General features: G+C 62.0%; 1 protein-coding gene and 1 long non-coding RNA gene across 2 annotated transcripts; both read left to right on the top strand.

Annotated features, from left to right (window-relative positions):
- Positions 1-19,898: 19,898 nt before the first annotated feature.
- Arc (activity regulated cytoskeleton associated protein) lies at positions 19,899-21,230 on the top strand. Its single transcript, XM_090338741.1, has one exon. It carries the CDS (start codon positions 19,966-19,968, stop codon positions 21,142-21,144), a length of 1,179 nt encoding a protein of 392 aa, XP_090194867.1. The 5' UTR covers positions 19,899-19,965; the 3' UTR covers positions 21,145-21,230.
- A 19-nt stretch (positions 21,231-21,249) lies between these two features.
- On the top strand, positions 21,250-23,135 carry LOC150059306 (uncharacterized). Its single transcript, XR_016536641.1, has 3 exons — positions 21,250-21,750; positions 21,955-22,092; positions 22,310-23,135. It is a non-coding gene; the product is annotated as an uncharacterized LOC150059306 (long non-coding RNA).
- Positions 23,136-23,819: the final 684 nt, after the last annotated feature.

The raw sequence follows: 23,819 nt of genomic DNA, 5'->3' as shown, positions 1-23,819 counted from the left end.
TCTGTACCTGTTTGCTGGCTGGGCTCCTTTGTGGGACCCCCGTGGCACCCACCCCGGCTGGCACTTTCTGCAGTTTCCCTGCCTCCTTCCATCCACAGGGCTTTGCCTGTGCTGGCTTCCTGTCCCTCAGGACTGCCCCACCTCTCAGGACCCTGCAGGCTGCTTCCGAGGTCTGGCTGGCTGCCCTGACCCCTGCTTCCCGAGGGTCTGCATGGAAAGGTCAGGGAAGCCCCTGCCCTCCCTCCTATAGGCCTGCCCTGCCCATCGCGTCAGGGCGCAGGGCTCTGCTGGAACCTGAGGGAGTCAGGGCTTACAGGCGCAGCTCCCTTGACTTTCTAAGACTGCTCTTTGGGATCCCAGGCCCGGGGCACCTGGCAGGGTGCCTAGCACGTACTGGACAGGCTCTCGCCCTCGTCTGGGCTCCCTGGCCCCCTGCAGGCTGGGCAGAGGGGGGAAGGCCAGCATCTGGTTGGAGGAGGGGCCAAGCATGAATGGTTCCCACCAGTAGTTGCCAAGTGGAGGAGTGGGTGCCTGTGTTTTCAGAGAAGCTCCACTCCCAGGCAGCTGCCCCGGTCCCTGGCCGGTGGATGGATTGCTGGGTGGAGGGTTAGCAGGTTAGCAGGTGGGGTGGGGGTGGGTAGGCAGGGTCAGGACTCAGGCCTTGGAGGCCCACCAGCTTGGCTGGGCCGCCTCTGGGAGAGCCCACTGACTCGTCCCCCTACCAGCTTGGTCAGAAGCAGGGCGAATGCTCCCTGAAGCCTGTGTGGGGACGGCCAAAGCAGGCCAGGGTCACCAACTGCTTGGCCGCTGGGGAAGCAGGCCCAGAGGGGTGCCATGCCCAGGGTCAGAGTGGCTTGCTTTAGCCCTGAGTCTGGCTCTGGAATCAGCTAAAGGGAACAGGCCTCAGCTTCCTTATTTACAGTGCCCGTGGAAGGATAGCCTGCCCTCTGGGTGACTCTGGCACCCAGGTGCGCCTTTCACTGTGCCATTGAGGCTCTGTGTGCCGGAGGCTCAGTTCCCTACCCCGCTTCTCTGGGATGGGAGTCGGGGTGTTGCCATGCACTCACCTGTGCGCATGCGTGTGTGTGCATTCTCTTGCCCTTGACAACACTGTTTCAGGAGACTGGCCTTTGAGGAGGCGTGGGGGCTGAATGAACAGGGGGTTGGAGGAGATGGTCAGCTGACATGCCGAGGGGAGTACCTTATTCCAGGCCCTTCCTCTTCCCTCTGCTTCTTGGATGCCATGGATGAGCGGCTTACCTCCACCAGGCCCTTCCACTGGGGTGTGTTTGCCTGGCCACAGCCTGAAAGCAGGGAAGCCAGCTGAATGTGGACTGGAACCTGAACTAACTGGAATAAATCCTTTCCGTTGATGTTCTCAGTGGTCCCAGGCCTGCTCCCCCGCCCTGCGCTGCCAAGAGACCCCTGCCCCAGCCTCTGCCTGTCCTGGGCTTGTCCCCAGTACATAGCCCTGGGCAGAGGATCCCACAGTGCCTGGCGCCGGTCCTCACAGGCCCACCCTGGCCTGCCTCCACACGCTGTGCCACCCAAGTCCAGGCCCTGCCCTTCGCCTCCCCCGAAGCCGCTCAGCCACCAGTTCACATCCCGCCAGCACCACCTCTTGTGGGGAGCCAGCACCTCAGCCGCCTCGCTCAAGGCCGGGCTTCCAGGTTGCTTATTGATTGGATTTCATTTGCTGACATTAAGTGGTGCGGTGAGCTGTCGGGCTTGCTTCCTCATTAGCTAGTGGGATCAAAAAGCCACTGAGTTTTTAAAAGCTCTGCTAAGGACAAATGTGGCTGTCACCCACATCTAGTATCTAATCCTGTGTCCTCATCTTGCCGGCCTGCTAGGCTGCCCCCACGTACCCCCAACCCAGACTAGAAACTCGGGGGGGGGCAGGGAGTGCCGAGGAGGCCACCCGGGTCGGGTGGGTCTGTGCTTCCTAGGACAGGTGCCCGCTGGGGAAGTGGGAGGGGGGTGGCTGTGCAGCTCCCTGCTTACCCAAGGCCATTTGAAGCCTAGCCTGTGGGGTGGGTGGTGAGTGGGCTCCGGTGCCCCTGAGGTGAGGACAAAGCCTTCCTGTCCTCAGAGGAGGAGGAGCTGCAGCAGTCTCGGGAGCCCTACCAGGGAAGTCGGCTCATGGCTGTGTCACTCCGTGGGAACTGGGACCGTGGCTTGAGAAATCACTTGACGCACAGAGGGAGGGAGGTGGGGAATGTCTGCCTGTCCTCCCGCTGGCCAGCCCAGCTGCCGCACGCGAGGTAGTTTGGGGGAAGCTGGCAGGACTGGGGTCTCTAACTTGTTCCATCAGCAAAGGTTCACTGGGTACATACTGTGGGCTAGGCATGCAAATTCTGATGCCAGTCCATGGGATGGACATGCCTGGAAAAATCAGGAAGGGAACCCAGACAGCCCTGGAGTCCTGGGCCCAGGGTGGACACAGCGGGCGGGGTGAGCCCAGGCTCCGGGAAGCCCTGCAGACCAAGCCTGTGGATGGCTGCACACTCGGGCAGCGGTGCCCCCGTGCCCTTCCTTGCATCTGTTAGGCACCTGCTATGAGAAGACCCTGGGAACCAGGCCCCAAAGCCAGCACCCAAGAGCAGAGCGAGGCAGATGAGGAGGGGGGCCCCGACCACTTGCGTGTTTGCCATGAGCTCAGGGGTCCAGGCTTGGCGGAAGATAGGTCTTAACCGTGAGGACAGAGGTTCAAGGACCTGGCTGGCCAGCGGTGATGGGTCTGTGAATGAGTCAGCCTGTCCTTACCGTGACAAGACACTTCATATGAGCAACTGACAGGAGGGGAGATTTGGGTGATCGTTTCAGAGGCTTGAGGCCACTGAGGTCCACTGGCTGCATTGTTTCCAGGCCAGGGTAAGTCTGAGCCTCATGGCGGAAAGGCAGTGTAGGCTGCTGGTCTACACTGGCGAGGAAGGAGAGAAAGACACGGCCACCTGCTTCCTTCCCAATGTGCCAGAATTCAGCCCCTAAATCCATGTTCAGTCTGAGCACTCACAATCCAGTCGTCTCGCGGTGACTGCATCTGCCAACTGGGGACAGAGCCTTCCACACGCAAGCTTCATATTCAAGCCATTACACGCGGAGCCGAATTTCTCATGTTTTGGGTTCTGTGGCATCGCCTGCACTGGCTCCATCTTAACTCATCACAGAGGGGAGGACACTGGCAGCTGTCTACCTCAGAGCTGTCACCTGCTGAGCGAGCCCAGCCAGTGCTCCCACCCTCACATGCCACTCATTCATTCACTAGCACATCCATCCATCCATCTGCCACCTGTCTATCCAACCATCTACCCACCCATCCATCATCTGATCGTCTCCCCAACTGCGAACACCCCTCTCCTTTCCTATTTACCCACATAGCTATCCGGTCTTCCGTCTCTCCATTCCTTGAGGCATCCATCCCTCCATCCCTCCATCTCTGTTCATCCACTCATGCATCTACCTACCTGTCCATCCCTCCATCATGCGTCCTTCATCACCTCATCCGTCAGTCCTCTGACAGAGCTGCCCTCACTGTTTCTCCCTGGGGCTGCCCACATGAGGTCTCTTTTCTTCTTGGGGACTGCGGAGGCCATGTCTTTCTCATCCTTAGAACCAGAATCTTCCTCGCCCCTCGACTCCCTCACTCCTCTGCTAGGCATTCCCACTTAGAGATGGTGATGGGAGCAGGGGAGGAAAAGCCGGGTGCTGAAGGCAGCAGCAGCCGTGGATACGGGAGGAGAAGCTCAGGCAAGCTGGTGGGCTCTTCCCCAACCCATGAGCTTTTTTTTTTGGCCAGTCCTGGGCTTGAGCTCAGGGCCTGAGCACTGTCCTTGGACTTTCTCAAGGCTAGAGCTCTACCACTTGAGTCTCAGCACCACTTCCGGCTTTTTCTATGTATGTGGTACCGAGGAATTGAACCTGGGTCTTCGTGCATGCTAGGCAAGCACTCTACCACTAGGCCAAACTCCTGGCCCATGGGCTTTCTTGTTCCACCTGCTCTCGGGGCACAAGCTGTGCTGGGCTCACAGCACCCACCGATGGGCCCAGAGAGGCTGTGACAGCATGTCACCGCCCAGGGCCCCGCCACCCAGGTCACAGGGTGCTCCTCCACACCCCTCCAAAGTCAGCAGGGAGGGTTTGTTAGTGACACAAGAGCCAGGCACCAGCCACATGCCCACACAGGATCCTGGCGTGGTCCTGCTCAGCTGTCCCCTTCCTCTCAACCACCCTGGACGTTTCTGGGGTTGTCTTTCAGGCCTGATGTCCTCATGTCTTGGGGTTTTGTGACAAAGTGCTCCCAGGAGAGCTTCAGTGGCCCTGAGGGCCTTCCTGTCAATCTTGTACCCCAAGGTCACCATGTGTGGGGACACATTCCCCAGGGGCTCCTCCTGCCCTCTCTGACCAGGTTCTCTGGTCCTGTCTGCTGGTTTCAGGGCTCTGCCCTCCTGGGGGCTTGGTGTCTCTCGTCTTCATGGTTCCCCCATTCCTATCCTCAACATTCATGGAGCAGGGCTGAAAGGCACTGCATCCCGCAAGGGCTCTGGCTCCCTGGACGCGTGCTCAGGGAGTGGCACATCTGTCCTCGAGTCCCTGGCCCAGTCCCCAGCCAGACCACACACTGCCTTGTTTTGGGGTCCATGTGTAGCACTTCTCCCATTTTGTAGGACCCTAGAGGAGGTCTAGATGGGGTGGAAACACGGGCTCTGGCAGCCTGGCTTTCTGGTGGGCTGGCCCACATACAAAGAAAGAAGGCTCTTTTGGCGTGGGCAGTGAGGGACTTTATGAGTGTCCCAGGGAAGGAGTAGAGGCTCAGTGGGCACACAGCCACCCAGAGGGATTAACAGCTGCTCTGCTAAGGGGCCTGAAGCAGCTCCTGACACACACAGGGTCTGGGAAGAAGGGCTGAGGCGTCTGCTCACCTCCTACAGGACTGACTGCAGCCGGCACCCGAGCCTCCTACGACCTGCGTTTGCAGAGGAAGCAGAGTCTGGGCTCTGGCTGGTGTTCTCTTTTAGGCCACGAGCCTGCTGAGGGAATCGCACTCTGGCCCTGGGCACACCAGTCTATGGCTTGGGCTTGGTGGGGACTTGGAAGGAGCAGGAAGAAGAACATGGATGTCCTTCCCCAGGTCTCAGCCAACAGTGGAGCCACAATGGACAGGGGCCCTATCTCAGCACGGTCCCCTGCTTGGCCCAGGACTCTGCATAGGGAGGGCTGGAAAGGCAGACTCAGCCCTGGGCCTTCATGGGAAACAGAGGCCCTGCTCACTGCCTCTCCGCTCGTCCAGCCCTTTCATCTTGGTGACTGTTGTGGACTGAGCTCATGCTGTGTGCTGTGTGGCCCTGGAGGGTTAGAAAAACCAAGACAGTCCTAGGGTGGTCTGCTGTCCTGGGGTCTGCTGTCCTGAGGTCTGCTGTCCTGGGGTCTGCTGTCCTGGGGTCTGCTGTCCTGAGGTCTGCTGTCCTGGGGTCTGCTGTCCTGGGGTCTGCTGTCCTGGGGTCTGCTGTCCTGAGGTCTGCTGTTCTGGGGTCTGCTGTCCTGGGGTCTGCTGTTCTGGGGTCTGCTGTCCTGGGGTCTGCTGTCCTGGGGTCTGCTGTCCTGAGGTCTGCTGTTCTGGGGTCTGCTGTCCTGGGGTCTGCTGTTCTGGGGTCTGCTGTCCTGGGGTGCAGTGCTATCAGAGCCACAGTTGGAGCTATGACCATAGGAAGCACAGGGCTGGGGGGTCCAGGAAGGCCAAAACTTTGAGGAGGGGAGCCGCTATGGTTAGAATGCGTTCTGAGTGTGTGGGGGGGGTTCACATTGTGGGAGCCGGGGCCCAGGTGAGAGGAGGTGAGCCTAAAAGGGTGGGGTCAAATGGGAGGTGTCTAGGTCCCTGGGTACCTTGCACAATGGATTAGGGGACGAAGCGTGGTGAGTTCTGTGAAAGGGCTGTCATTACACAGCCAGTCCCGTCCCTGCTCTTCTCTCCAGCTGAGCTAGAGCCAGCTTTGTCCAGCCCCCGTCTTCTGCCCAAGCCTTTCCCTCAGCCATTGACGTCTGCTGAACCTTCAGGCAGCCATGCTCAGACTCACTTGAGACCTTCTGGAGAGCGTGAGTGGACCCCGACTGCTGTGGCCACGCCAGCTGCCGCTGTCACCGCTCACCAGCGCGGCTGCTGATGGGGCTTACTGGAACCACAGCTGTGCCCACAAGGGCCCCGAGTGTCCCCAACACACGTGGCCCCGAGCCCCGGGGCTGGGGGGTCTAACAGGAGCCAGCCCAACAGTGCAGGAGCAAAGCTGAAAGGGTGACTTGTAGCCAGCGGAGGAGCCCGAGACTGGGCAGGCCTTGGTCCTGTGGGGACGGATGGGGTGACAGTGCTGCCTGCTGATGGACTCTCCAGTACCCTGGGGGAAGGGGACACTGAGGGCCGGGTGGCAGCTGAGTCTAGAGAGATCTTATTCCAGTCTCTGCTGTGCCAAGCAGAGACTGCCGCAGCAGACCTGCCTCCGGGGCCCAGAAGAATGGCTGTGGCCCTGGGCTCACCTTCTCTCCCTCCCTGCAGCCCCTCCTGGGGCTCTCGGAGGTGGTGGAGGAGGCAGCCGAGCTGTGATTCCGGGGAAGCGCTCGGGTACACACCCACCCGGCAGCACAGTGTCCTGGGCTCCATACGGATGAGAGGCTGACGCCAAGGTTTCCAGACACAAAAGCCTCTTTCCGCTGCAGAGGAGGCCTGGATACCTGGGAGGTGAGTCAGCTGGGGCTGGGAGCAGCTGCCTACGTCAGCTCCACAGCACCTGAGGAGAGGAGCAGGGAACCCAGGGCGGGGGCAAGAGAGGGCGGGGGAAAGAGAGAGGCCCGGAGTGGAGGGAGGGAGAGAAGGACAGGAGAGAGGGGTGGGGGCCAGAGCTGGGCTGGAGTCCTCCTCACTCACGCCTCCCCTCCCTCATGCATTATTCATTCATTTCCTCTCTGCCCTCCCTCACACCTCACTTTCTCATCATGTCCTTCCTCTTTCATTGTTCTTCACTTTCTGTCCCTCCTGGGATGTGAGTGGCCCCTCCCTATCAGTGACAGAGCCAGTGCTACAAGGCCCCCTGCCCGCCCAGGGGAAAAGAAGTGGTTCTCATTGCCAGGCAGGGCTGCGCTGGGGGTCGGGGGTGGGCGCCCTGGATGCAAGTCTCTCTGATGGGGAGAGGGGGGAGTTGGCAGAGGCCCACTGGAGGCAAAGGAAGCGGTGCACTGGCTCCCGGCATCTGGGCTTGGTGCATGTCCTCCAAGCTGGGGTCACACGCTGCCACCTCCCTGATGTCCCCAGGGCAGATTTCCCTTTGGGGATCAGGGCAGTGTCGTTGGCTGCACACATGGAGGGGAGCAGTGGCACCCTTCCTCCTCACCTATCAAGGTGCTTCCTGTCCTGTGGGCAGCAGCTGCCCTCGGCCTAACTCCTCAGGGACTGCTAAGGTCTAGCAGTGACTGTGGGGTCAGGACAGGTACAGGCCAACAGTAAGGCCAAGGAGCTGTGCAACTCCAGGCTGCAGCAACATAGCTGCAGGACCAGACCAGCACAACCACGCTTAGATGAGATGAGATGCAGACACACAGGTCCTGGGCAAGCCAAGCCCTGGCCCTGCTCACACACTGAGCCCTGGCCCTGCTCACACACTGAGTCCTGAACCTGCTCACACGTTGAGCCCTGACCCTGCTCACACACTGAGCCCTCACCCTGATCACACACTGAGCCCTTACTCTGCTGGCTCTGCTCACACAATGAGTCCTGACTCTGTTCATACACTGAGCCATGACGCTGCTCACACACAGCACTGACCCCCTCACAGACTGAGCCCTGATCCTGCTCACACACTGACCCCTCATCCTGCTCACACACTGAGCCCTGATCCTGCTCACACACTGAGCTCTGATCCTGCACACACACTGAGCCCTGATCACACTCACACACTGATTTCTGACCACACTCACACACTGAGTCCTGACCCTGCTCACACACTGAGTCCTTACTCTGCTTACCCTGCTCACACACTAGCCCTGATCCTGCTCACACACTGAGCCCTGATCCTGCTCACACACTGAACCCTGACTCTGCTCACACACTGATTCCTGACCACACTCACACACTGAGCCCTGACCCTGCTCACACACTGAGCTCTGACCACGCTCACACACTGAGTCCTGACCACACTCACACACTGAGTCCTGACCCTGCTCACACACTGAGCCCTGATCCTGCTCACACACTGAGTCCTGACCCTGCTCACACACTGAGCCCTGACCCTGCTCACACACTGATTCCTGACCACGTTCACACACTGAGCCCTGACCACGCTCACACACTGAGTCCTGACCACACTCACACACTGAGCCCTGACCCTGCTCACACACTGAGTCCTGACCCTGCTCACACACTCAGCTCTGACCCTGCTCACACACTGAGCCCTGACCCTGCTCACACACTGAGTCCTGATCCTGCTCACACACTCAGCTCTGACCATGCTCACACACTGAGCCCTGACCCTGCTCACACACTGAGCCCTGACCCTGCTCACACACTGAGTCCTGACCCTGCTCACACACTGAGCTCTGACCCTGCTCACACACTGAGCTCTGACCATGTTCACACAGAGTCCTGACCCTGCTCACACACTGAGCCCTGATCCTGTTCACACACTGAGTCCTGACCCTGCTCACACTGAGTCCTGATCCTGCTCACACACTGAGCCCTGACCCTGCTCACACACTGAGCCCTGATCCTGCTCACACACTGAGCCCTGACCCTGCTCACACACTGATTCCTGACCCTGCTCACACACTGAGCCCTGACCCTGCTCACACACTGAGCCCTGACCACGCTCACACACTGAGCCCTGACCACGCTCACACACTGAGTCCTGATCCTATTCACACACTGAGCCCTGACCCTGCTCACACACTGAACTCTGACCCTGCTAACACTCTGAGTCCTGACCCTGCTCACACACTGAGCCCTGACCCTGCTCACACACTGAGCCCTGACCCTGCTCACACACTCAGCCCTGACCCTGCTCACACACTGAGCTCTGACCATGTTCACACAGAGTCCTGACCCTGCTCACACACTGAGTCCTGATCCTATTCACACACTGAGCCCTGACCCTGCTCACACTGAGCTCTGACCCTGCTCACACACTGAGCCCTGACCCTGCTCACACACTCAGCCCTGACCCTGCTCACACACTGAGACCTGACCCTGCTCACACACTGAACTCTGACCCTGCTAACACTCTGAGTCCTGACCCTGCTCACACACTGAGCCCTGACCACGCTCACACACTGAGCCCTGACCCTGCTCACACACTGAGCTCTGACCATGTTCACACAGAGTCCTGACCCTGCTCACACACTGAGTCCTGATCCTATTCACACACTGAGCCCTGACCCTGCTCACACTGAGTCCTGATCCTGCTCACACACTGAGTCCTGACCCTGCTCACACACTGAGCCCTGACCCTGCTCACACACTGAACTCTGACCCTGCTAACACTCTGAGTCCTGACCCTGCTCACACACTGAGCCCTGACCCTGCTCACACACTGAGCCCTGACCACGCTCACACACTGAGTCCTGACCCTACTCACACACTCAGCTCTGACCCTGCTCACACACTGAGCCCTGATCCTGCTCACACACTGAGCCCTGACCCTGCTCACACACTGAGTCCTGACCCTGCTCACACTCTGAGTCCTGACCCTGCTCACACACTGAGCCCTGACCCTGCTCACACACTGAGCCCTGACCACGCTCACACACTGAGCCCTGACCACGCTCACACACTGAGTCCTGACCCTGCTCACACACTGAGTCCTGATCCTATTCACACACTGAGCCCTGACCCTGCTCACACTGAGCTCTGACCCTGCTCACACACTGAGCCCTGACCCTGCTCACACACTCAGCCCTGACCCTGCTCACACACAGAGTCCTGACCCTGCTCACACACTGAGCCCTGACCCTGCTCACACACTGAGCCCTGACCCTGCTCACACACTGAGCCCTGACCACGCTCACACACTGAGCCCTGACCACGCTCACACACTGAGTCCTGACCCTGCTCACACACTGAGTCCTGATCCTATTCACACACTGAGCCCTGACCCTGCTCACACTGAGCTCTGACCCTGCTCACACACTGAGCCCTGACCCTGCTCACACACTCAGCCCTGACCCTGCTCACACTGAGCCCTGACCCTGCTCACACTGAGCTCTGACCCTGCTCACACACTGAGACCTGACCCTGCTCACACACTGAGTCCTGACCCTTCTCACACTCTCAACCTTACCCTGCTCACACACTGAGCCCTTACTCTGCTGACCCTGCTCACACACTGAGCCCTGGCCCCGCTCACATGCCAAGCTTGGTCCTGGTCACCCCTGGCCCCCAATCCTGATCTTAAAATGGCCCTGTGGGAGCTGGAGACTCTCCTTTGGGTTTTGTTCAGAACCCCGAGAGACCCTGAGCTATGCCCTGCCTCTCTCCCACAGGTGAGAGGTGCCTTTCCCTGCTGTGCTGTGTTCCCACGGGGGACTGGCTGCTGTGCTGTGCTGAGCTCCCTGAGCCCCCACGGGGGACTGGCTGCTGTCCCTGCTGTGCTGAGCTTCCTCAGCTCCATCTGAGGCCATGTTGGTGGGGCGCCAGGTCCCTGGATGACAGTGTCCTGGGGTGGTGATGTGTAGCTGAGTCACTGATGAGCTGGAGAGAGTGTGAGTGCCACTGCAGGGCTCCCTCAAGTTCAGTGAAGAATCGATCTGGCCAAGGCACCTCTACCCCAGCACCCCCATCTTCCCGCCTCTGCTCCTTCCTGCAGCAGTTCTTACGATGGCCAGTACTCCGTGGTCAGGCTCCTGGACTCACACACAGCTGGCCCTGCTCAGCCAGACACTGCTCATCTGCAGTAGCTCCAGACTCAGCCCAGAAAGCAGGTTCTCTTTTTGGCCTAGAGACCTGAGCTCACTTTGGGGGCCATGGCGGGCCCAGTGGAAACCAGAGTTCAGGCATGTGTCCTAGCCATCCTTGGCCTCAACGGGTGGCTGGTGAGGGGACAGGGGCTGGGCAGAGGCTGGCTAGTTGGACAGGTATGAGCTTAGGGTAGACTGAGTGGATGGAGAATAATTGTCCTGATCATGTGGGTAAAGTTGTACAGATGACAAATCCAGTCATGATGGGCGAGTATCCAGAGCACTTGATCAGGATAGGAGATGAATCAAGAGGCTATGATAATGACCCGGGTGATGGAAAAGATCGGTGTTCACACAGAGGATGGTGGGAAAGAAGAAGAAGCAGAAGAAGAGGAGGAGGAGGGGGAGGAGGGGGAGGAGGGGGAGGAGGAGGAGGAGGAGGAGGAAGAGGGTTATAGTGACTCAGAGACATAATTCATGGTGGTGATAATGGTTCCACAGTGATGGTGAGAATGATGCGTTTTGAGGAGGCGAGGACGGTGGTACTGCTGTGACGGTGGTACTAATGGCAGGGATGGTGGCAGCAATAGTCCTCGATGTCAAAAGTGTGTCCACGGCACTGAGAGCATTCACATCAGCGTCAGAGTTGGTTTTGATGGCATTTGGTGGCTTGGTTGATGGCGGGTGACCAGGTGGGAGTCACCAGTGGCACTGAGGGTGTTGATGGTAGGCTGTCGAGCTCAGAGGTCTCCAGTGGAACGGGGCTGTGCCGACAGCTGTCTCTATGGCCAGGCCTGGATTGCACCTGCCCCTCCCCCAGCCATGTCCCAGGCCTGGGTGGTGGCCTGGACAGCAGGGGGGAATGTGTTCCTGTTCCTTCCAGGCTGGCCCCTGTGCTCCCGAAACCTCAGAGGACAGTGCTGTGCTTTCCTCCCCGAGCGGTGGAGGAGGAGGTGGTGATGGTGAGGGAGCTGAGGGGAGGCCAGAGCCCAGCTCCTGAGTGCCCAGGGTGGGGCTGGGGGGAGGTGGGAGCGTCCTGGGGTGAGAGCCTCCTGCGTCTGGGCCCAGTTCTGCCTCAGGCTTTGTGGTCCCTCCCCGTCATGGGTCATGGACTTGCTGCCTCTCTGCTCACACAGGATGCTGCCTTTTTTTTTTTTTTTTTGAGGGGCCAAAAGCAGGTGGGAGGGGAGGAGAAAGGGGAGCCAGGAGAAAAGTACAAGGAAGAATTAGTTAATTTGGGAAACCGCTTGGCTTCTGAACCACCGTGCACAGAGAATGTGGTGCCACGCCAGGCTCCGGCAGTGTGGGAATCTGTCCCCCTTTGTTATTAATAAAGCAGGGCTTCAGTGTCACTTGGCACTCCCCACAGACGTGTCACTCCACTGACTAATTCTTTTTAATTAGAAACATGAACTATGAAGAAACGTCCCGGCAGCTTAGTACGCCTGGACTTCACGAAGCTGAGCTGCTGCCCACCCCCCACCCCTCCATCCTGGGCTCTTGTCAGTCTGAGAGTGGGGCCAAGCCAGGAGGCTGGAGTGACCCGGGGTCTGAGTCGGGGCTCTGGTCCCAGTGGTCCTGGCTCCTGCTTAGATGCAGGCAAGGGCAACTGGCCAGGAAGGGGGCAGCTGCTGTAAAAGACCCCGGTGGGGGAAGTGGGGCCTAGGCCTACCGCTTGGAGGAGGTGGAAGAATGCTCACCACGTCCGTGGACAATTCCCCCCTGCTGGTCACTTGAGAAGAATGGACAAGGACTTCATGGCATGACAACTGCCAGGGGGCCTCGGGGACAGGAGCCCAATGTGGGGAGCCCCTCTGTGGCACCCCAGGAAGGGGTGTGGTCCAAGACCCCTCTCCCGGGACCCTCTTCTCAGCAGAGGCCCCCCCCAGGGCTGGCACAAAGTCACGGTGGGTGATGAGTGGTGGTGGCTCTCGCCGTGTGCTCCTCACTGCCCAGTGAGCCCCCTCCTTCCAGTGGGCACTGTCCTCTGTGTCCCCAGATGCTGGCAGCTTCTTTGTTGCTGTTGTGCTGTTTTGTGGAGGGGGAGGGAGAAGGACCAAAGACACCCAGAACACAGAGTCGATGTCTCAGGAAAAGCCTCAAAATTTGTTAGGATGCTCCTACAAGAAGCAGCTTCCTTCGTGACAAAAAAAGTCCCCCCAGCCCCGCTTCTGCCAGGGTGAGGTTGAAAATGACCATGTCTTCCACGCCCAGCCGTGAGTCCAGCAGCTTCCCACAGAGCTGGGGCAGGGCACCTCCATAGCACCGTGTCCAGGCTCTCATCTGTGACCGCGTGCTAGGAGGAGATGGTGCGTGCACAGCCACCAGAAGCCAGCTGGCCGAGGGGGCACGGTGACCATGGTGGGAGGGTGCTGTGGCCGGGTAGAGGAGAGGTGGCCATGGTGATGGGTCATGGTGGTACTGGCAGTGGGTCCAGCATGCAGGCTAACCATAGCCTGTTTTCAAAATGAACACCACTCCCCTGGAATGTTATTGATCTCACCACAGGCCACTCTGGGCTCAGCTGTCACCCCTAGAAACGTAGAGCAAGGGAGCCCTAAAGGGAGCAGGGAACCTTGAAGAGAGGGGGACTGATGAATCCACCAGGGACAGACACCTGCCGAGACACCCTGGGGCCCCTATTGGTGGCTGAGCTGTGACCTGGGGAGCCCGGAGACCTGGACCTGTGGTCATTGTGTCTGAGGCCCACATCTGGGTGAGGGGTCACAGCTCAGGCCTGGCACAGGACCGAGTAGACACAGTGAGCAGGGACGAAGTCCTGAGCATCATGGGGGCTGACAGCCAGAGGATACAGAGTCTGGAACCCAAGACCTCAGCCTCGGTGGCTGTGGCAGTGGGGGACTGGCCGGGGATGGAGGCAGGGGAGACATGGGAGGAGACGCATTGGCTGTTCCATGATGGGCCCTGTTCCCGCCTCAGTAAGCCCTACAAGACTGTCCTACAGGATACCTTCCTGGGTTGGAAGCCAGCCTGGGGCTTCCGGGCCTGTCACTCCATCCTCGTGGCCTCTGTGCCTCCCTCCCACCTTATGGGTGGCCCCACACGCAACCAGGGGAGCAGTGGCACACTCCTGGCACAGATCCCAGCTTCCTCAGCCGGAGGCAGGTCCCAGAAGATTTGTGGGGCTGGGGTGCTGAACACGGAGTGGGAAGCTTTAACGCCCCCCCCCCCGAACAGTCCCTCCTGAAGTCCAGCAGTGTCCCGTGAACGTGGGTGCCAAGGGCAGCGTCTGCCCCAGCCACACAGCATCCATGGCCTGGACCGTGCCATCCTCTGGTCATCCACGCGTGGCAGGACTGGCACAGGTCGGAGGTTGGGCAGGGTCCCGGTGGGCTGGCACCTGGGCGGTGCTGCGGATTCTGCCGATTCTGCCTGCGTGGAGCCCCTTTCCGCGTCAGGGCTGAGCTATTCTCAGCCTCTCTCCTTTTATGGCTCCGGAAGTGAACAGGATGCTGGGCCGCTGCTAAGGCATTTAAATGAGTTACCAAGAATGGCAGGCGAGCCCTGCCGCGCGGCAGGGGCTGGGGGCGGGCTGTCCTGGACTCCACCCCACCCCTGGCACGGGCCGGCTTCCAGACCCGCTGTTCTGGGGGCGTTGGCACCGGCCATCTGGCAGCGAACCCCCCCATCCTGGTGCAGCGCCAGCCACCCTCGGGGCTCCCCCACCCCGCCGCCCCAGAGCCTGCCAGGTGGGAGTCCTGCGGGCTGCTGAGGGCACTTGGCCTGGCCAGGGGCCCAGTGGGGCAGAGATGGGGGGCGACGCCACCAGGTTCCAACTCCCAATTGGTCCTGGTGGCCCGGCGCACAGGCCTCTGGTCTCCAAGATGCCCGAGGCTCTTCAGCTGGGCACTAGCCCTGGACACTGAGGGTCTGCGGACCCCACCCCTGCCCCTCACAGCAGCCCTCAGACCCAGCCTTCTCCCCATGTCGGCCATGTTGGGTGGAAACACCAACTGCCCCCCCTCCTGCTGCGGGGCTCCGGGTCCCATGCCTCCCTCGGGTCACACTGCCTCGGGGCCACACCCGGGGCCTGGCTGGTCAGAGCTGGGGGGCAGGGGAGGTGTGCAGAGCCTCCTCTTCTCATCTCCACCGCCCTCCCTGCCCTGCTCCAGTGGGCGGACACAGAGGCCACAGCCGCCCCCTTCTCTACCCTCCTCACCCCAGCACCCTGGCAGCCCCAGGCACCTCTGCCCAGACAGGTCACCTGAGGGTGCTGGTGGGTGGCAGGGGGGTAGACAAGCCGGGAGCAGCAGCGAGGGAGGATCAACATGGAGAAACTGAGGCCAGGGAAGGGCTGCGGCCGAGGGGTGCGCCTACAGCCATGGAGGATGGGAAAATGTCCACACGTGTCTGGGATCTGGAAGTCGTCCCAGATGCTCTGCGCTCTTCCTGCCTGAGCCTTCCCCACCTGCCTTCCTTCCCTGTGGTGTGATCCTCTTCCGGCCTCAGTTTCCCCTTCTGCATAATAGCTGGGGAGTGGTGTCGGTGAGGAGCAGATGTTCCTTGAGATGGACTTGCACTCGCTCAGCCCCTAGCCCTGTGTGCCATTGTCACCGGCCAGGTGGCGGCTTTGTGCCCTTGTCACTGGACACAGTCTGGGCTTCTTGCACATCGGGGCCTCAAGGGGAGGTGGGGTTCAGTGGGTGACAAAGCTGTGCTGGATCTGTGGAAAAATACAAAGCTTCCCTTGGAGGCTGGACTGGGGCTGTGGAAGCTGCAGGGAGGAGGCAGGAAGGAGGGAGGGAAGAGGAGGAAGGAGGGTCTGGTGCCCCCCCCGCCCCCCCCCCCGCCATGCACAGGCTGCCTGTTCTGGGGACAAGGATACAGCACAGCACACAGCCCGCCAGGAGGGGAAGGAAGGAAGGAAGGAAGGAACGAACGGGGGAGGGAGGGAGACAATGTTCTTGTAGCTCAGGGAGGAGGGAGGGGTGTGGCTTGGGGGAGGGAGCTGGGAGCCCCTCTCTTGGCCTTCTTGGCCCCAGGCCCTGAGCTCAGTCCACCTGCTGGGTCAGTGGTCTGGGCAGGCCCCTCACCTCTCAACACCCTCGTGGAGACTGCAGGGGGCGGGCGTCTTCCAGCGGAGTGAATCTGGGATTGCTGCACAGCTGCTTCTCCATCTCCCTCTGCCTCCCCACTGCCCCACCTGACTCCCCCATCCTCCTCTGGTCTTGCTGTCCAGGCTGGGCCCAAACCTTCTGTGTGCCCCTGCTCCATCCTCAGGCAGTGTCTGGGGCCCTCCATCCACAGCTCCTGGACTGTCTCCCCTGCTGTCCTTCCTCATCTTAGCCAGACACCATGGGGGCGGGCGGGGGCGGGGCTGAGGCAGCTCTGTGCCGGGTGGGTGGGCAGGCCTGGTGTTCCTCCTTCTGCCAGTGGCTCACCTTGTGTGGACAGAGGGCACGGGGAGAGGGAACCTGCTGAGCCCTCTCCAGAGGAGTCAGAGCCCAGCCTACCCCCCTCCCCTCCCCAGACACAGTCCTAGACACCAGACACTGACCGGGCCCAGCAGGACAGCCATGCCTCCCACCCTCCTCGCCTGGACACAAGGGAAGAGCAACTGCCACTCACTCCTGACTGAAGAGGGCCAGAGCAGTCGCCCTTTTGTCCTTAGCCCCTTGCTCTGGTCAGGCCCTGTGCCCATGGCAGCCCACTTAATCTCCCCCCAAGTGGAGGGAGCAGGCTGTGGGCCTCTGTGGGTCAAGGTCAGCAGAGGCTGAGTCTCAGGCTGTGGGGCTGGTTCCCTGCACCTGGACAGCAAAGGACACACAGTGCAGAGGGAAGCTGGCCACCAGGAGAACTGGGGACAGAGGGGGTGCCAGGCAAGAACCCTGCAGGTCAGCCACAGCAGTGGACAGGAAGCCTGCATCTCATCGCTATGTACCCTCAAAGCTGGCAGGACCTCCGCAGATGAGAACAGAAAGGGGACAGGCCACTCACTGCCCCTCCTCTCCTGACCTGGCCCGAAGGGGTATCAGGGCTGTGGGACAAGTGCTCAGTGCACATGGGTCACACACATGTGGGCTGTGGGTTCACAGACACGCTGGCGCATGGTGGGCAGACATATTTGTGAGTGCATCGGTGCATGGTGTGTGTGTGTGTGTGTGTGTGTGTGTGTGTGTGTGTGTGTGTGTGTGTGTGATCACATCCTCACTGCTAAGCAGTGCTAACTGCCCGGCCTGGGAGATTTCCAGGGTCAACAGGTGAGCCAGGAGCAGGCAGGACTGGTCAGAACCCAGCCTGTGAAAAGGTCCATCAGCTGGCAGAGTGCCAGGCGGGGGCAAAGCCGTGGCCCACGGAGGACCCACGGGAGACCCCTCCCTTACCGGGCCCCAGCGATGGAAGGGGCACTCAGGACAGGGACGGGGGAAGGGCCTGGGCCGGAGGCAGGGTGCCAGGGTCCTCATCCTGAAGCAGCCTAGAACCTGGGAAGTGGGAGACTGGAGCCATGGGGCAGAGGCCAGATGGGGGAGAGTGACTAGTGTCAAAGGCCACCGAGGCCCCAGCACTGCAGCGACCCTATGTCACCCTGGCTCGCTCCCCCTCGCCTGGGAGCCCCTCTTGTGCAGTCTCTCTGCTCAGTTGCAGCCCCCAGCCCAGACTATTCAGGCTATAGCCCCTCTCCAGACTGCCTGAGGCTGGGGGTGGGCAGGAAGGTGGGGGCAGGAGGCGCCCAGGCCCGCGGGCCTGCTGGTGGGAGGGGGGCCAGCCCAGCCTCTTTCCCAGAGACTGAAGAACAGAGCCCCAGGCTCCAGTGTGGAGGTTTGCTAAGGACTTCTAGGGCGATAATTGGGCAGCGATTAAGTGTTCCCAGAGCTGCCGCAGTGGCTGTGGCCTGTCACCTGTCACCAGGCCCTGTGCTCAGCGTTGGCAGACCCAGCGGGGAGGAAGGTGGGCGGGATCCGTGTGACAGCCCTTGCTCTCCCGCCCTCACCCCTTCCCCCTTCCCCACAAGCCCTCCCCCCACCCTTCAGTCTGGGTGGGGCCACCTTGGTCTGCTCTTCAGTTGGGGCTCTGGCTGGCACAGGGAGTGAGGAGGGGATCTACCTCGGGACTCAGGACCTCATGGTCTAGATCAAGCTGAGCTTGCTCCCGCTGCTGGGCTAGGGCTCCTCCTCTGGCCAGGTCCAGTGTCCCTGACAAAGGTGAGGACACTGGCCTCCAGCCCAGGTGGCAGCGCGGGCTGCAGCCACCACAGGCTCCAGTCTTTGCTCACTCGCCCCACAGCCTCCCACACCAGGAAGCTGTCCCCCAGCACTGCCTGAGGGCAGTGGCCTGAGAGCCTGTCCTGGCCGGGGTGGAGGTGGGAAAGGGGGCTCTGGGCACCCTTGGCAGGCCTGAAAACCACTGGAGCTGGCCCTGGTCATGAAGCATTGGCTGGTTCACTCCTGGGCACAGAGGCACCGTCAGTGTCCAGTGGTGGTTCACCAGCTGGACCCCAGACCACTCACCTGCCGGACCCCACCGCATAGAGGTTGATGGCAGCCAGGCCTCTCGGGGCTCAGACACAGCCCTCAGCTGCTGGCGTCCGGGATTCCTCCGTGGGAAGGTTCCCCATTAGTCCCTGTTCTAGTAGCTTCTCTGCTTGGCTCCCCTCCCCGCGGTAGTGCCCCTAGGCCCTCCCTCTGTGCCCGCCCACTCTCCTTTAATTAGAAATGCCAAGAAAGCCATTTTGGGGGAGTTTCTTTTTGCCTGAAAGACATTTCCCCGGGGGCAGAAGCCCTGGAGGAAAGGAGTCAGGCTGGCCCTGCCGGGCAGCGCCCCTCTGGGGGGGGGCTCTGAGGGAGGGCAGGGCACGAGGGAGGGCTCCAGGATGCGTGAACAAGCAGAGTGGGGGCCAGGAGGGTATATATGGCTGTGAGTGGGGGTACCATGAGTGTACAACACCTGTGTCTAGAGAGAGAGCGGGCGTGGGCAGGGCACCCTGGCGCCCCCGCCATCACCGTGTCTGTGGGGCCCCTGCAGTGGGTGTGGTGTGTCACCGGTGCCCAGGGAACACGGGAGGAAGGGGACCCAGCCCCAGCCATCCTCAGAGGACCCTGAAGGGCGTCCCTGCCTCCTCCTTCCTCCCCCCTCTCCCGCTCGGCCCCCCCCTGCACCACTGCAGTTGCCAGGGAAGCGGAAGGGGCCTCCCCGCTGCCGGAGTCTCAGCTTCCGGAGCCCCATTCCTTATATGGTGTCTTGCTTTCTGCCTCTCCTGGCGGCCGATTGCTGCCAGCACCTTCTCCTCCCTCCTCCCTTCTACTCTCCCTCCCCCCACTTCTCTCCCCTTGAAGCTCCTGACCAGAGGCTGGGTCTCAACTCTGCAGTGCCGGGGGCCCAGCATCCTTCCGTGGGCTGCAGCACCTCGGCGCCTCCTCCGCCCCACCCCGGTCCCCACATTCCCTGGGGACCCCGGCCAGCCCGGGGTCCGTCCCGGCTCCGGACCCGGGCAGCGCGGAGCTGGCGTGTCTGCGCGTGCATGCCTGTGCACACACGCCTGTCCGCGTGTGGACGTGTGCACACGCGCGTGGGCAAGCGTGTGTGCAGACATACGAGCGCGTGCGCCTCCCTTAGGAGGGCTGGGGCCGCAGCGCGGGTGACCAGCCCGCTGTCCCGCGGGCGGGCGGGGGCCGGCGCGGTCCCCCGCAGCCGGGGGGCGGCGGCGCGGGCGCATTAGTCACCGCCCCGGGCGGCGGGCGGCGGGCGGGGCCTCGCGGGCGCCGGGCGGCGCGGGTGGGCGCCGGGAGGCGGGGCCTGCGGCGGGGCCAATGGGAGCGCGGCGAGGGGCCGCCCACGAGCCCGGGCCGCATAAAGAGCCGGCGCCGGCGGCAGGGCGCAGAGCGGCTGGCGCCCTCCTCCGAGCTTCGCCGCAGAGGAGCCGATCCGCCGATCCGCCGTGCCGCTCCCGCTTCGCGCCGTGCGCCGTGCGCCGTGCGCCGTCCGCTCTCCCGCCGCGCTCTGCCCCCTCGCCGCAGCCGGCCCCGCGCCCCGCGCCCCGCGACCGCCCTAGCGTTGTCCGCCCCCTGCGCGCCGATGGAGCTGGACCGCATGACCAGCGGCGGCCTCCACGCCTACCCCGGGCCGCGGGGCGGGCCGGCCGCCAAGCCCAACGTGATCCTGCAGATCGGTAAGTGCCGGGCCGAGATGCTGGAGCACGTGCGCAGGACCCACCGGCACCTGCTGGCCGAGGTGTCCAAGCAGGTGGAGCGCGAGCTGAAGGGGCTGCACAAGTCCGTGGGCAAGCTGGAGAGCAACCTGGACGGCTACGTGCCCACCGGCGACTCGCAGCGCTGGAAGAAGTCCATCAAAGCCTGTCTGTGCCGCTGCCAGGAGACCATCGCCAACCTGGAGCGCTGGGTGAAGCGCGAGATGCACGTGTGGCGGGAGGTCTTCTACCGCCTGGAGCGCTGGGCCGACCGCCTGGAGTCCATGGGCGGCAAGTACCCGGTGGGCAGCGAGCCGGTCCGCCACACGGCCTCCGTGGGCGTGGGGGGACCCGAAAGCTACTGCCAGGAGGCGGACGGCTTCGACTACCCGGTCAGCCCCTACGCCATCACCCCGCCGCCCGCCGCCGGGGAGGAGCCGGCCGAGACCCAGCCGTACCAGCCGTGGGGGCCGGGCGAGGACGGGCAGCCCGGCCCGGGCGTGGACACGCAGATCTTCGAGGACCCCCGCGAGTTCCTGAGCCACCTGGAGGAGTACCTGCGGCAGGTGGGTGGCTCCGAGGAGTATTGGCTGTCCCAGATCCAGAACCACATGAACGGGCCAGCCAAGAAGTGGTGGGAGTTCAAGCAAGGCTCTGTGAAGAACTGGGTGGAGTTCAAGAAAGAGTTCCTGCAGTACAGCGAGGGCACCCTGTCCCGCGAGGCCATCCAGCGGGAGCTGGACCTGCCGCAGAAGCAGGGGGAGCCCCTGGACCAGTTCCTGTGGCGCAAGCGTGACCTGTACCAGACCCTGTACGTGGACGCGGACGAGGAGGAGATAATCCAGTACGTGGTGGGCACCCTGCAGCCCAAGCTCAAGCGCTTCCTGCGGCACCCACTGCCCAAGACGCTGGAGCAGCTCATCCAGAGGGGCATGGAGGTGCAGGACGGCCTGGAGCAGGCGGCCGAGCCCGCTGGCCTCCCTCTGCCGGCCGAGGACGAGGCTGAGACCCTCACCCCAGCCCTCACCAGCGAGTCCGTGGCTAGTGACCGGACACAGACGGAGTAGAGCCCCAGCCCAGGGCCCCCCAGCCTGCCTGCCACACCTAGCCTGTGGCCTTTGCCAACTGGGACTTGAGCTGGGGCTGACTCCCCGGGGGGGGGGGGAGGGGAGCTCTGGCCAGCTGGGCACCACACACCTTCTGGCCTGATTGCAGACACAAGCAACCAAACAGCAAAGGAGCCACTTTCCTACAGGGTTCCTGCCTGCCACCCTCCCTGTCTGTCTTTCCTGCCCACGCCCCCCTCCCCCCCACCAGTGGTCCCCTCCTCCTCACACTCAGGCCACTGCGAAGACCCCCAGCTTTCTCACTCTGCTCCAAAGCCCTGCCCTCTGGGCACTCAAGATGCCATGTGTCTGGATGGCAGGAGCCAGTGGGCTCCAAGCTCATGGGTACCTCAGGGCAGAAGAAGCTCCAGCAGAACCAGTGCCAACAGAACCTCGCTTAGCTTCCGGGACACCGCCTACTCCTGGCAGACGCAGCAGAGCCAACTGCCCCCCCTAGGGGAGCCGGCCAGCTTTGGGCAGCACAGCGCCCCTACCAGGGGTGAGCTGAGACCACAGTTCCAGCAGTGTCCGCAGTAGACCTGATGTCCCGGCTCTCCTGGCCCTCAGGTGAGGCCTGCCTGATGATGGCTTTGTAGGGTTGGGCAGGGATGGGTTCACTTTGGAGGAGCCACTGAGGCTCCAGGCTTCCCCATATCAGCTACAGAGGTGGGGGGGGGTGGCATCATGGGAGCACCTGAGAAAGGGGCCAGGCTGGGGGCCGGGGGAGGCTGCCGAGCGAGCTCACAAAGACCCTGTGCTTTCTCGCCCCAGCATAGTGATTCACAGCAGTCAGGAGAAGAAATGGGCTCGATGACTCAGCCGCAGCAGCAGAGGGTCCCAGAGGGGCCAAGTCCTCAATTCTGGCTGAGGCCCTAACCTGCACCTTCGGAGCCAGGAGAATGACACCAGGTAATGGAGCCTTGTCTATCCATCCTGCATTCCTGGGGAGGCCTCCAGGTGGCCCACTCCCCTGACCTCTGGGCAAGCCGAGAGGCCCCGCCAGTGCCCCGCACGCCAGTGGGGGGGGCGAGGGGGAGACAGCCCGTTCACCCGTCCACCTGCCCTGATAGCGTGGGGGAGGCTGGCGCAGTCCTGTGGCTGACCTGCTGCTTCCTCTCCTCTTCAGGTCTCTAGGCTTCTAAGGAGCCTTCGCTGCTGTGCCTGGCGCTGCCCCCTCCTCTCTCCAAGCTGCCTACACTGAAGTCCTGGGACCTCGGAGAGAGTGTGGTTGCGGAGAAGCATGACCTGGCAGAGGGCAGCACCCAGCCCCGCCTGAGAGCCAGCAGTAGACAGGCCAGCGTGAGGGCCCGGGCTTTTGCCACGCCGGCCCCGCTGGACACCGATGCTTGCTCCCAGAGCCACTGCAGCTGGAGCGGGGTTCCCTACCTGGCCTTTCTGCCCGGAACCCCTGCTCGCTGTGTGGCCATCGCTTCCTGCCAGAACCTTCCAGGAGCCCCAAGGCCCTGACACAGCCACCGCCCCTTGCTGGTGGCCTGAGCCCAGACCCAGGAAGAACCCAGGCCTCTACTCCTGGGTCATGCTAGGCACTCTGCCCTGCCCGCCCCCCCTGTTGCCCACATTAGGCCCCATTCAGGCCCCTCTGTCCCCAGCACCAGTCCTGGATGCTGGAAGCTGCTCAGGCCTGCAGGTCAGCAGGCCTTGGCTGGGGTCCTTTTCCTGCCTTGCCCACTGGAGCTCTCGAATCTGGGAATTGGTTCTGCAGACACCATACAGATGCTCCCCTGTGCCCCTGCCAGCCCCACAGATTTATTTTTGCACAGAAGCCATACCTGCCCTCATTAACTGGCACAGGTTCGGGGAGCCCCAGGGTTGAGACCACAGGTGCCCACTCTCCCCCTTCCAGCCAGACTGTGTACCCCATCACACCCTGCCACCTGACCTCCAAGATTCTTTTTTTAAATAAGATTTTGTTAATAAAGCACTGAAACTTCCTTGAGTGTTCCTGCCGGTTCTCTGAGGGTGGGGGGTGGGCTGGCACGGGATGTAGAGGAAGCCCCGGTCTTAAAGCGAGGACCCCCTGGGCACAGTGAGGGGGGGTTCCAGGACTGGGTCTGCTGCTCATCACCCCCCAAAGAAACCTGGGTTGTGGTTCTGGGAGCCCCAGGGCTCCACACCCAGGGACATCTGTCACAGCCCAGGCCTGGCTCAGTCTGGGGAGGGAGGCCTGCTTGCCCTGAGCCAGAGCCTGTCCCCTGGAACAGTTCCTGCAGGTGTGGGTGCCTGGAGGGGGTCAGTCAATATCCACTGCGAGAGTTGGGTGTACTCAGCCTGCTCAAGTCTGGAGTCCATCTGTCCAGGCTCCAGAGAGTGAACCTGGTCTGGAACCTCTGTCCTCATCTGACCAAAGAGACAAGCCATCGCTGCTTCCAGACATGCACAGGTGGAGAGACTTAGAAGTGAGAGGCGTTCCCTGCCCTGTGGGAAAGCAGAGTCCCTTTTCCCCAACTGACTCCTAGACGGGAGGCTGAGGTAGCCTGGCCACACCAGCAGGAGATGGAGTGCCCGGAGTGTTTGGGATGGTGGCCTGCTCCAGGCCAGGCCAGGTCCCGGGGCAGTCAGGACTCCTGGTCTGAGCTGAAGTTGGTGTCCCCCGCCCCCGCAGGGAGGCCTCACCT

The sequence above is a fragment of the Megascapheus bottae genome, chromosome 9 (assembly GCF_031878675.1).
Source record: "Megascapheus bottae isolate mThoBot1 chromosome 9, mThoBot2.hap1, whole genome shotgun sequence".
In the NCBI taxonomy this organism is placed as follows: Eukaryota; Metazoa; Chordata; class Mammalia; order Rodentia; family Geomyidae; genus Megascapheus; species Megascapheus bottae.
This window is presented reverse-complemented; position numbering and strand designations above follow the sequence as displayed.

Bases quoted from the DNA above. Each gene is read 5' to 3' on its own strand.
- Arc (XM_090338741.1), top strand. From the start codon at position 19,966: ATGGAGCTGGACCGCATGACCAGCGGCGGCCTCCACGCCTACCCCGGG.